The 13,148-nt window shown below is 45.4% G+C and overlaps 2 protein-coding genes across 5 annotated transcripts in view; one reads left to right on the forward strand and one right to left on the reverse strand.

The window, feature by feature from the left end:
• Positions 1-3,045: 3,045 nt before the first annotated feature.
• On the reverse strand, positions 3,046-3,655 carry LOC129035579 (NADH dehydrogenase [ubiquinone] 1 beta subcomplex subunit 4). Its single transcript, XM_054486106.2, has one exon. It carries the CDS (start codon positions 3,515-3,517, stop codon positions 3,128-3,130), a length of 390 nt encoding a protein of 129 aa, XP_054342081.1. The 5' UTR covers positions 3,518-3,655; the 3' UTR covers positions 3,046-3,127.
• A 21-nt stretch (positions 3,656-3,676) lies between these two features.
• The window catches only part of PIGG (phosphatidylinositol glycan anchor biosynthesis class G (EMM blood group)), a 41,489-nt gene continuing 32,017 nt past the window's right edge, over positions 3,677-13,148 (forward strand). For 2 of the 4 annotated variants that reach the window (XM_054486114.2, XM_063663438.1), the window contains exons 1-4: positions 3,709-3,992; positions 4,900-5,105; positions 10,543-10,752; positions 12,262-12,450. In XM_054486114.2, coding sequence (XP_054342089.1) covers positions 3,839-3,992; positions 4,900-5,105; positions 10,543-10,752; positions 12,262-12,450 — 759 coding nt within the window. In that variant the 5' untranslated portion in view covers positions 3,709-3,838. Of the gene's footprint in view, positions 3,993-4,899; positions 5,106-10,542; positions 10,753-12,261; positions 12,451-13,148 lie in introns of all 4 variants that reach the window. The other 2 variants (XM_054486107.2, XM_054486110.2) reach the window with 2 other exon arrangements.

Below are 13,148 nucleotides of genomic sequence, written 5' to 3' on the forward strand. Positions count from 1 at the left end.
AAAGAACAGGAAGGAATGTTTGTTACATCTACCCACCACAGCTCTTCCTCCTCCTCAGTGTAGCACTGTGCCATTAGGAGTAAACTGTCAACTCCTGTCTTCTTCCTTAAAAGAGAAGAAAAATACTGACACATGCATCCTTACTTCTGGCTTTTGGGGGCTTTACAAAAACTGATTTTTGGGCTGGGCACGGTGGTTCACACCTGCAATCCCAGCACTTTGGGAGGCCAAGGCAGGTGGATCACGAGGTCAGAAGTTCAAGACCAGCCTGTCCAACATAGCTCAAGCCCGTGTCTACAAAAAATTAGACGAGTGTGGTGGCAGGCGCCTGTAATCCTAGCTACTCAGGAGGCTGAGGCAGGAGAATGGCTTGAATCCAGGAAGTGGAGGTTGCAGTGAGCCAAGATCGTGCCATTGCACTCCAGCCTGGGCAACAGAGTGAGACTCCATCTCAAAACAAAACAAAACAAAAACTGATTTTTGCCTCCAATAACAAAGAGTGCTGAAACAAATGGTGGTGATACACTTTGGAAGGACAGCTTGGGTCTGCTAAGACCCAATGTAAATGTTTCAAGAGCAGACTGAAATGCTAAATACAGGCAACAGGTAGAGCAAGTGGTTAGAGACTCTTAAGAGGAAACATGAACAAACCCTTTTAACTAAAAAATAAACACAAAATTCCAGACAAGACACATCCTTCCAACATGTATGAGAGGTTCCCATAATCCCTATCAAAGACAAGTGGCTTCAGACTATGTCATGACAAAGCAACATTGTGTTTAAGATTTAGCAGGACTTGGTGTCCTTTTTAGACCCAGGAGTGAAAGCCCTGTAACTTAATGTCACAAGTACTTTAAAAGCACATACAGAAAGATAAACGGATGTAATAATCTTAATTTAAAAAAAAAACTTAGGCCAGATGCAGTGGCTCACGCCTGTAATCCCAGCACTTTGGGAGACCGAGGCAGGCAGATCACGAGGTCAGGAGATCGAGACCATCCTGGCTAACACGGTGAAACCCCATCTCTACTAAAAAAAAAAAAATACAAAAAATTAGCCGGGCGTGGCGGCGGGCGCCTGTAGTCCCAGCTGCTTGGGAGGCTGAGGTAGGAGAATGGTGTGAACCAAGGAGGCAGAGCTTGCAGTGAGCCGAGATCACACCACTGCACTCCAGTCTGGGTGACAGAGAGAGACTCCGTCTCCAAAAAAAAAAAAAAAATCATTAAATTTCAGTTTTTTCCTAAGCAAAATAAACTTAATAACTGAATAGAAATTATTTCGATAAAACATAAAATCTGTCAGGCCAGTTACCAAAAGGCAAAAGAAAAAGACCTTCTGCAGTGCACAGAATATTATGTTGGAAAAAAACATTCCCTTTAGACCTCTAAGAAAACGTATCTTTTCAAAGGGTAGAGAAAGCCAAAAAATGGCAAGATGCAATAAAAGTTGAACTTCAGGTTAAAAAAATTAAAATCTCTTATAATTTATTAAGAGTAAATCAATCCCTTAAGAAAATTTCATTTTTCTAACAAATAATTTAGTGTATAAGTGTTTTTTTTACATCAAGCCCAATCTCTAGAAAGAGCATTATAATTTCCCTTTAAAGACAACTTGATCATATAAAAGTTTTGGGTTTTTTTTTTTTTATAAATCCTTTTATTGTGACTTACACAGAACATTCATGACATGTTTGGATTTTCTGATTTGTCCTGAACATCCCTCTTTCTTAAACAAACAGTCATTTTATTCTAGGTCTAAATTTACTATACAAGATTCTTTCTCATATAAAATTATTTTTCTTTAAGCTTTCTTACCAAAAAAAAAAAAAATGGCGTGAACCCGGGAGGCGGAACTTGCAGTGAGCCGAGATGGCGCCACTGCACTCCAGCCTGGGCGACAGAGCGAGACTCCGTCTCAAAACAAAACAACAACAACAAAAACAGGCCGGGCGCAGTGGCTCATGCCTGTAATCCCAGCACTCTGGGAGGCCGAGACGGGCGGATCACGAGGTCAGGAGTTTAAGAACAGCCTGACCAACATGGTGAAACCTATCTCTACTAAAAATACAAAAATTAGCCGTGCGTGGTGGCGGGCACCTGTAATCCCAGCTACTCAGGAGGCTGAGGCAGGAGAATTGCTTGAACCCGGGAGGCAGAGGTTGCAGTGATCTGAGATCACGCCACTGCATTCCAGCCTGGGCGACAGAGATTTCATCTCAAAAGAAAAAGAAAAAAAAAGAAGGACATTGGTTCTGTCCAGAAAGGCGGGGGCAACTTGGAGCAGGGAGGGGGCTTCCAGGTCACAGGTAGGTGAGAGACAAATGGTTGCAGTTTCTGAGTTTCTGATAAGCCTCTCCAAAGGAGGCTATCAGAATATGCATTTATCTCAGTGAGCAGGGGAATGACTTTGAATAGAATGGGAGGCAGGTTTGTCCTGAGCAGTTCCGAGCTTGACTTTTCCCTTAGCTTAGTAATTTTGGGGCCCCAAGATTTTCCTTTCAGAACAAAGAAAATGTGGTATATATACACATGGAGTACTATTCAGCTGTAATAAAAGAATGAAACCCTATCATTTGCCACAACATGGATAAACCTGAGGATATCATGTAAGCAAAATAAGACAGACACAGAAAGACAAATACCTCATGATCTCACTCATGTGGAATCTTTAAAACGAAGTTAATCATTAAAATATTTACCAGTTGCCTGAGGTATTGGATTGAATTTTTTTTTTTTTTTTTTTTTTTGAGACAGAGTTTCGCTCTGTCGCCAGGCTGAAGTGCAGTGGCGCGATCTCGGTTCACTGCAACCGCCGCCTCCCGGGTTCAAGCGATTCTCCTGCCTCGGCCTCCCGAGTAGCTGGGACGACAGGCACCCGCCATCACGCCCCGCTAATTTTTTGTATTTTTAGTAGAGATGGGGTTTCACCATGTTGGCCAGGATAGTCTCCATCTCCTGACCTCGTGATCCGCTCACCTCGGCCTCCCAAAGTACTGGGATTAAAGAAAGGCGTGAGCCACTGCACCCGGCCTTCCAAATTAAAAAATTTTTATTTTATTTATTTATTTATTTAATGATTAAGAGACGACTTATTTAGGCAGGAATACATATAGTCATCATTGCCAGACTTAATATGAGAGGTGAAATGTTCGATCCAATTTTCCTTCCTGGATAAGTTTTTCTTTCCTATCCCTCTCAGTTTTGATAATATAATAAATGAAGATGAGGGGCCCAAATCCACACAGAGCTCCCATGAGTGAGTTTTTAGGCGTGGGTCTGAAATTAGGATAGACTTTTGTTGTTCTTGCATAGGCCCAACGAAGCAAGGCAGGATTTTCGATGAGCCCTCGGCGGTTGGGATCGTTGTACTGAAGCAGGTACTCTCGTTTCAGCTGGGCTCTTATGGCCAACCGCTCGGCTTGCGCCCGCCGGGTTTCCGGAGATATGTTGTATTCGGCTGGGTCGAGGGTCTCAGGCAGAGTGCCCAGACTCGACGGCTTATACTTTGGGAACGACATCTTGGCGACCCAGAAATTAAAAAATTTTTAAAACCTCGTACCACGCCATGGGCGGCGACCTTCGCGGACTCGCCGGGAAGGCGGCCCCACGGAGCCGGTAGCACCGCCCGCTGTGCGTATTTCCGAGGTGACGCCCCGCTGTGACGCGCTGGCGGAAGTGACACGCCACTGTGGCGCGCCGGCGGACGTGACGCCACTGTTGCTGCGACGATAAGGCCTGGTGGTCTTGCTTAGAGGAGGCTACCTGGAGCCGGAAGCGCGGCTGCAGCAGGGCGAGGCTCCAGGTGGGGTCGGTTCCGCATCCAGCCTGGCGTGTCCACGATGCGGCTGGGCTCCGGGACTTTCGCTACCTGTTGCGTAGCGATCGAGGTGCTAGGGATCGCGGTCTTCCTTCGGGGATTCTTCCCGGCTCCCGTTCGTTCCTCTGCCAGAGCGGAACACGGAGCGGAGCCCCCAGAGCCGCAACCGTCGGCTGGTACGGACCCCTCCCCGGCGTCTCCGCTCCCTTGACCCCACATCCCCTAGAAAACCTTTTTTCTGAGCCTCGCTGCTCGGATTTCTTCTCGACGCTCCCCGATGGTCTCTTCCATTATGGTCCCCACCTCAGAAATTTTTTTTCAACCGCTCCAGCGTCTCTTTTCTGTATTATTACAACTTTGTGGCAACCACCTCTACTGACCCCACTTCGACCTTCCTTCCTGATCACCACAAAGTAAGCTGTGTCCATACCTGGGATCCGGCCTCTCCAGTTTTACTCGTCCAGAGCCCCGGCCCCTTTCCTGAGCAGCCTTTGGGTCACTCCCTGTTCTAGGCGCCCTTTTTGCACCCTAGCACACAACAGATAAGACCCCGGCCGATCCCCTCGCGTTTGAGTCTCTTACATTCCTCCAAGATGTTTTCCCTGCCTAGGGGCTAAGGCCTCTCTGCGTTAGGCCTCTTCCTAGCCTTCACCTACCCAGCTATATAGAGCAAGTAAAGACGCCCTGGTTCTGGACCACGTGCACACACCACCATCCGCTGACCATGTAAACGCAGTATATAAACGCCCAGCCATCCCGTAGCTGCAGCTGTGCGTTTTAGGTCAAGCTCTCTAAATGTCCCATTCCAGGACCCTTACGTAGGGATTCCCCTACCCAAGTACTCCTCACCCTACTAAGGATAATTCACTGCTTAGTACTGTGGGTCCCTAAGATTACTCCTGTTAACCCCCGTCCTTTCCCCCCAGCACTACCTACCAAGTACAAGTCGCCTCCTTTTGGGTTGGGTTATGTAGATATCACAGGGTATGTGCTGGAGAAGTAGGTAGAAGCTAGATTGTGAAGGTACTTGAAGGCTAAGATAAGTTTAAAGTTCAATTTCCTTTTTTTCTTTCAAACACTTAGGAGCCAGTTCTAACTGGACCACGCTGCCACCACCTCTCTTCAGTAAAGTTGTTATTGTTCTGATAGATGCCTTGAGAGATGATTTTGTGTTTGGGTCGAAGGGTGTGAAATTTATGCCCTACACAACTTACCTTGTGGAAAAAGGAGCATCTCACAGTTTTGTGGCTGAAGCAAAGCCACCTACAGTTACTATGCCTCGAATCAAGGTAAGTTTGCCTTAATGTTTTATGAATCATGGTTTGGCTGTTTTGAAGATTTAGAGGGGGCCTCTGTAGTCTTTCGCTTGGAGTTGCGATTTTAAGAAAGTGGAAATTTTGTGCTGTCAGTTGGCTGGGGCAATAGAATGCTGAAGGAGCCTCACACAGGACGGAACTGAGACCCATCATTTGTGCCCCTCGTCAAGTAGCCAAAGCTCATGCTTCATGGGAAGTATAAAAGATTTAGAGCAAGATCATCCAGGCTAACCTACCCCAAGATATGCCATTCTTGGTAACCTGCTTTCTTCTTTAATCGTCACTGGGTCATTTACAATCTTAGAAGGAGCCTTTAGAGTTAATCTAGTTCATTCTCTAGACTTTATAGATAGGAAAGCAAACTCAGATAAGTTAAATGTGACTTCTCCAAAATTATCCACCAGAGTACATAATGATCAAATCAGTATGTTCTGGCCTCAACAATTACCACTGTTTCCACCATATCCTTCAGGTGTCCAGCCGACTGACAGCAGCTTTGAAGTACATAATGCATTTCCCAGGAACCATGGGTAAAGAAAAAAGTAAGCCTTTATTGATTGGCTCAAAAACTTTTGAGCAACTACTATGTGGTGATATTTTAATGGGTATACAATTGGGGAAAAAATAGTATCTCTGCCTTCATGTAGCTTTTAGTCTTTAGACATACAGCCACTCAACAAAGGAGCATATGAAAACATGCAGTTGTAAAGTGTAGTTAATGCATGATGAGAAAGAACAAGATGTGATGATTAGTGGGTGAGAAAGCCTGGCTGAGGAAATTGCATTTAAACTGAGACTGGAAGGATGAATAAAGGTGGGGACAGAAAGGAGCAGAGGGATTGAAGTGTGTTTGTGAGTGTATCGCATGTGAGCGTGGCATAAAGTCTCTGACAGAGCCTTAGCTGTGTCATTGATCATGTGACACCTTATTATTTGGTGAGAAGGAGCTACTTAATGATTTAAGGCTTGGGGGCAGCCCCATTTGTAGATGCTCGGCAAATGTTCACTGCATGAAAGCAGTCTGAGACTGAAGGAAGCATAGTGCCATATCGCTCACTGATTTTTTCCTTGAGTTTCTTACTCTCTCTGCCACATTTAAATTTGATGTGACCTTCATTCAGCAATATTTATTGAGCATCTACTGTGTGCCACACTGTTCTAGACAGGAGGGATGCAGTGAAGAACAAGACAGCATTGTCCTCATGAAGCTTACTTTCTAATTGGAGGGGTAGAAAATCGGTAAAATATGAATCAATGAAGATGGTTTCAGACAGTGACAACTGCTCTGGAAGGAATGGAGGGGGAGGTGTGAGAGAATGAAGGGGAGAGGGGCAGGCACCTTTGATCACAGCACTCAGAGTTTCTGCCGTTCTGCTGAAACTAGCTGTGGGAATCTGGAAGAAAGACATCCAGGCCCCTGATCTTCAGGAACACCAATTTCTTTATCTGCTCTATCAGAAGTGTGGAAGGAACCCTTTTCTCCTTTTTTTTTTTTTTTAAGATTTAACAGGCAGATTTGAGAAAATGAATAGGTGATTGTGCAGGCTCCAGGTTCTATTCAGATCAGCACGTTGGCACTGTGGTTCTTGGGGCCTCTGTCTGCAGCTTATTGGTTTTATTTCACCTTTGCTGGGGAGCCTCACCCCAGAGCTAGTGTTTTGTTTCGTTTTCAGTCCTTTGAGGATTCTTGCTCCTTATTTCCCCATCAGGGAGGAGCTAGAACAGAAAGCCCATACTGGAGTTAGGATTGTACAGCTCTGGAGTTTGGTAGGTTGGGGTTGGGCAGTGTTGGTTGAGGAAGGTGTCCCCTGCCCTGCCTCCAGTCTGAGAAAGGGCTCAGAGCATCTCCTGGTGTTGATACATTTGTAACCAGACGCCAACCCTGACATGTCCAGTGTGTGCTTTCACTTGCTAAGACCCTGCAGTAGCTTTGTTTTAAAGTCATGTAACTCATTTTTGAATGCCTTTTCATTCTTCAAGAACTTTCTAGTCATAATAATAGCTGGCATTGATTGACAGACCTGAGCTTTCCCTTAGATTTCCTAGGACTGTGAGTGCAGCCCACTCGCTGCCTGCACGCTTTCTGGGATGAGGGGATGCCAAGTAGTCCCTACCCTCTTTAAAAATATCGGTGGGAACCCAAGCTAGTGTGAGGATGAGGGAGGTGCCTTGTAAAAGCCACAAAAGAAGGGATGAAAACAGAAAACTTTTATATTGTCAAATGTTGTAAACAAAGTCAACTAACATGATAAACTGAAAAAATTATTAACAGTGGACATGACATACAAGATGTTAAGTCCATGATGTATAAAGAGGTTCAGATCAAGGAGGGACAGCCCTATGGAAACTGGGCCGAGTATATAACGGAATCCACCGAGGAAGAAAGCGGAATGGCCAATAAACATATGCAGAGATTCTTGACTAGTAATCAGAGCAGGGCAAACAAAACAACCCATAAGTCAGTTTTTGTTTATCGTATTGTAAAAATTTAAAGATTGATGATCCCTGCCCCACACAGGAAACGAGGTGAACAGGTGCTCTTGAAATACTGTGGATGTGAATACAGGTTGACAGAGCCAGTATCTCCACTGCCACCACCGTCGTCCAGGCTGCCGTGGGCTCCAGTCTGAACTGTTATAAATGCCCTAGCACCTTTTCTTGGCCCAAATCCCATCTGGATACAAATCAGACCCTGCTACACTACTCTTTAAAACTCTTCAGTACGGCTGGGCGCGGTGGCTTGCGCCTGTAATCCCAGCACTTTGGGAGGCCGAGGCGGGCGGATCATGAGGTCAGGAGATCGAGACCATCCTGGCTAACACGATAAAACCCTGTCTCTACCAAAAATACAAAAAGTTAGCCAGGCGTGGTGGCGGGCGCCTGTAGTCCCAGCTACTCGGGAGGCTGAGGCAGGAGAATAGCGTGAACCTGGGAGGCAGAGCTTGCAGTGAGCCGAGATCATGCCACTGCATTCTAGCCTGGGTGACAGAGCGAGACTCTGTCTCAAAACAAAAAAAAAACCCTTCAGTAGTTTACGCTCTGCCGGGTTTGAACACCGTACGCTGTCACCCGTGCCTCAAGGCTCTGTGTGGTCTCGCTCCCGTTTACCTCTTCATCCTCATATAGGCCCCCTTCCGTGTTCCCTTGCCCTTCAACCACACAGGTCACACACAGCTCAGTTCCTCCTGGGTGCTGCTGTCTTTTCTGCCTGGAGCCTTTGCAGTTTGCAGGTGTTTTACTCTGGAAAGTCCCACCTCACCTCCACAACTTTTCAACCTTCAGATCTCAGTTCAAGTGGCACTTCCATAGGAAGCTCTTTAAAATAAATGCCCAGTAAAATGGTCTTGGTTAAATACGTTATTGTACAGCCACACACTGGAATGCTCTGTAGCTGTTTGGATAAAAGATAAAACGCTTGTATTTTCCCTAGGTAAAGACGTTCATGCTTTGTTATTAATTGAAGAAGTTTGAGAGTAATTTGTATAGTTTACTACCATTTTGGTAAAAAATGTATATCTTCATATATTTGTGATTTTATACACACACACACACAGAGAAAAGAGTCTAAAAGGATACTCACCAAGAGTAATTGACTGCCTTTCAAGGAGTAGAATTTTGGGGTGAGAGAGGCTCACATTTTAAAAAATAACTTTATTGAAATACAATTTTTATACAATTACATTTTTGCATGTACAGCATTTAACAAATGTGTATATCCAGGCAAATCCCACCTCAGCTCAATTCTGACCCCACCCTAGGAATGTCAGTGGCTGTTAGGGTTATTTTGGTTGTTTGTATAGTGACTTCCTAAATGACTTCTGCAGTCTGTCTCCCCGGGAGCATGTGGCAACTGATGTTTTGACGTAGGTCTTTTGGTTCTTTTGGTTTTTAAGTTCTTGTTTTTATCTTTAAGCCTGTCTTTCTGAGTGCTGGCCCTGGCTCCGCGTAGCTTAGTGGTCAGCCAGTGATTGGTCAGAGGTTGTGCTTCAGCACCCCTGATGTGTTTTCATAACCTCCCTGGGCGTGGGGCTTCTGGGTGGCTGCTGCAGCGTGGAGCTGGAAAGGAGGGAGGTGGGAGCCGCCCTGTGTAGAAACACCATGGGCACTTGCTGTTCTTACTGAGATTCCGGTTTTTTCTTAAATATCACTTCTCAATCTGTTCTGTAATTTTGGTGAATTTCCAAAGTACTAAAATGGTTGCTTTTGATAGTTTCATCCAGTTTTATTGCTCCTGGGAGAGAGATTTTGCTGAGCTCCTCCCTGTGGCATTCCAGAAGTCTGGATAATTCATACTTGCATTTATTTACTGTTAAAGATGTCTTGGTAAAATTATTTCACCTGCTGGTGTTATCCAGGTTCCTGTTTATTTTCATTGCACAGGTTCCAGGATGCCAGTGCTGGCTGGGGTGGCTGTATAACTCTAAATCACAGAGATCTGTTACCCATTACTATGGCCTCTTAGGTTCTATGCTAAAATCAGGGAAATTCTTGACTCAATTCTATTATCAGAAGGGTATAAGGGCATGTCACCTCCCACCCCTCCCAGAAAATATGGTGCAACATTGAGGGTGGGAGCAGAAGAGACTATCCCACTGGCCTCCCTGGCCCCCCGTTCACTTTGCAAATTGCTGAAAGTTCACGCTTTAGGACCGCTTTCATCCTGGTTTTCCACGCAAAGGTAGACATTGAAATTGCTGGATTGTTAGGAGTCGTATGGACTTTGCTTGTCACATGGAGATTTGAATCTTAATTGGGAACCTGGCAGAGGCTTTGAATACACAGGTTAATGTTTCTAATGTATACCTCACTTTGCCGTTTGCCTCAGCGATGTCACGAACCCATAGCTGCTTCTCTGGCGGCTGCTGTTGTCTCGCTATCCTTAGCCGCCTCCTTTAACCTCTTGTCAGCTGGAAGGATTATTAGGAGCCATGAATGTCCTTTAATATGGTTATCTTTATTATTATTGAGTTTACAGTTTTTTACCAGAATCTATGTGCTTCTTTCCCTTCTTTACCCTAATTACTGTCCTAACATTGACCCAGCCACCAGTACTAGGGATACCCTAGCTTTATGCTCACCTATTTTATCCATAAAAAATCTTCAGACCAGCCTGGGCAACATAGTGAGACCCTGTATCTACCCAAAAAAAAAAAAAAAAAAGCCGAAAAGCCGGGTGTGGTGCCACACATCTGTAGTTCCAGCTACTTGGGAGGACAAGGTGGAAGGACCGCTTGAGCCCAGGAGTTCAAAGCTGCAGTGATCCCTGATTGCATGACCACACTCCATCCTGAGCAACAGAGAGGGACCCTGTCTCAGAAAAAAAAAAAAAAAAAAAAAAAAAATCTTCAGTGCCCTTTTCATGCTCCAGTTTTGGATTCAGTGGCCTAATTCTTGCATTTTCTGACTGCAGGCATTGATGACGGGGAGCCTTCCTGGCTTCGTCGATGTCATCAGGAACCTCAATTCTCCTGCACTGCTGGAAGACAGTGTGATAAGACAAGCAAAAGCAGCTGGAAAAAGAATAATCTTTTATGGAGATGAAACCTGGATTAAATTATTCCCAAAGCATTTTGTGGAATATGATGGAACAACCTCATTTTTCGTGTCAGATTACACAGAGGTCAGTTTTTAAAATAAGAAAATATATCATACTAGAATATCATACTAGATAGAGCCTGGCATCACCATTACTTAGTGAGAGATGATACCATTTTGTATTTGGTTTTATTAATTTATAGGGAGTACTATGGACAGGTATAAAAATTATTCACTGACATAATCAGTTAACAACCCAGAAATACAAACCGGAAGCAGGTGTGAGCAGAGTTTTATGGAATCCAAAGCTTAGAACAGCTGAGTGCCGTTGGGGGGCAGAGAGGATCAGGAAGGGTGACACAGCCAAGGGGCCGTCTGAGCCGAGATGTGATGGGTGAGTGGGGACTCCCCAGGTGGGCAGAACAGGCTGGTAGCCTCTGCACATGGCAGAGCTGTAGGACTCCACAGCCTGTTGGTTCTGCTGCAAGCCGAGCCTCATCGTGCCCTGAGGGCAGGTGGCCGACTGGGTGGGGCCTGGTCCTGAGGGGGTTTTCCTGGAGCTTTTCCAACAAAAATTAGACCCGCATGTTAGAAAGCAGACCCTAGGGCTGAGGCAGGAGCACAGCAGCACACCTGCCTGACCTGGGGCTGAGGCAGGAGCACACCAGCACACACCTGCCTGACCTGGGGTCTAGATGGCTGGGCCTTACGGAGCATCCGTAATCCTATCCTGTTGCAAAGTGGGGCGCTTTTCAACAGTTACTTTTCAGTAATGACTGAGTTTTCCTGACTATATATGGCATCACTGAGAAAAACTTCTCTTCATAGGAGTTTTTTTAGTGGGAGGGAGATGAGCTAGCTAAGGGGTCAGGGCTCACCAGGCTGACAGCTCTATCTGGGGCTGATCAATTGCTCATCTCTCCTCCGTGATGTGTTTATTTCAGAAATAAGTGTCATCATTGAGTGCTGTGTCTTTTTCTCTCTAAGAACAGCCTTCTTGTAGGACACATGTAGATGCCCTCATCTTCACCATCCTGCTGGTTACTTTAACGCTGGGTACTGTCCTGTCTTTAATTAACTGCCCTTTGCCCTTAGTTACCTCATGACAACTTGGGATCTATTTAACTTGCCCATTTGCTCACCTTTAGTTATGCCCATTAAGCCCAGCAGTGATCCTACAGAAAAATATTTTTGTCAGAACAACCGTTGCTCATATAAATTATCTGTATAATATATTCAGTCCATAGCCTAGAAACATAAAAACAATAATAGCAAAAGTTTAATCCAATGCTAATGTTCATTTATTTATTATAGACGTGGGGTCTTGCTATGTTGCCCAGGCGGGTCCTGAACTCTTGGCCTCAAGCCGTCTTCCCGATTCAGCCTCTTCAAGTGTTGAGATGACAGGCGTGAGCTGCTGTGTCCAGCCTGTTTATTTATTTTTAATGACATAGATTTTGTTGTGTTTCAACTCCCCCAAATCCTGTTACCTGAATAAACCCCTAGATTTTAAGATGACTGTTGCCTTTTCCCCGGGGAGCGAAGATCCAGAGAAATTAGGCGAGCTGTTTATACATGTGTTTCCCCTTCAAAGGTGGATAATAATGTCACGAGGCATTTGGATAAAGTATTAAAAAGAGGAGATTGGGACATATTAATCCTCCACTACCTGGGGCTGGACCACATCGGCCACATTTCAGGGCCCAACAGCCCCCTGATTGGGCACAAGCTGAGCGAGATGGACAGCGTGCTGATGAAGATCCACACCTCGCTGCAGTCGAAGGTGAGGCTCGCCGTCGCGCACTGTGTGCCGACGTGGTTTCACGTGGATATTCCCTAGAATAAATGCAACTGCCGGAGTGAATTCAGGGTGCCTGTGTGAATGTCCACCATCAGTCTGCCAGCCAGGGGACGCATGCCACAGGCAGCACTGTCTCAGTGTCCACTGCACTGACTCCGTCTTCCTGCAGCCCTGCAGAACAGCAGCTCTCACTCCTACCCGTGTATGCATTCATTCAACTAATACCTCCTGAAGACCTTCTGTGCCACTCTCTCTGTTCTGTGTCACTTTCTCTGTTCTGTGTCACTTTCTCTGTTCTGTGTCACTCTGTTCTGTGTCACTCTGTTCTGTGTCACTCTTTCTGTTCTGTGCCACTCTTTCTGTTCTGTGTCACTCTCTGTTCTGTCTCACTCTCTCTGTTCTATGTCACTCTCTGTTCTGTGTCACTCTTTCTGTTCTGTGTCAATCTCTCTGTTCTGTGTCACTCTGTTCTGTGTCACTCTTTCTGTTCTGTGTCACTCTTTCTGTTCTGTGTCACTCTCTCTGTTCTGTGTCACTCTGTTCTGTGTCACTCTCTCTGTTCTCTGTCACTCTCTCTGTTCTGTGTCACTCTGTTCTGTGTTACTCTTTCTGTTCTGTGTCGCTCTTTCTGTTCTGTGCAACACTTTCTGTTCTGTGTTATTCTGTTCTGTGTCACTCTT

Source organism: Pongo pygmaeus, chromosome 3 (genome assembly GCF_028885625.2).
Source record: "Pongo pygmaeus isolate AG05252 chromosome 3, NHGRI_mPonPyg2-v2.0_pri, whole genome shotgun sequence".
NCBI classification, from domain to species: Eukaryota; Metazoa; Chordata; class Mammalia; order Primates; family Hominidae; genus Pongo; species Pongo pygmaeus.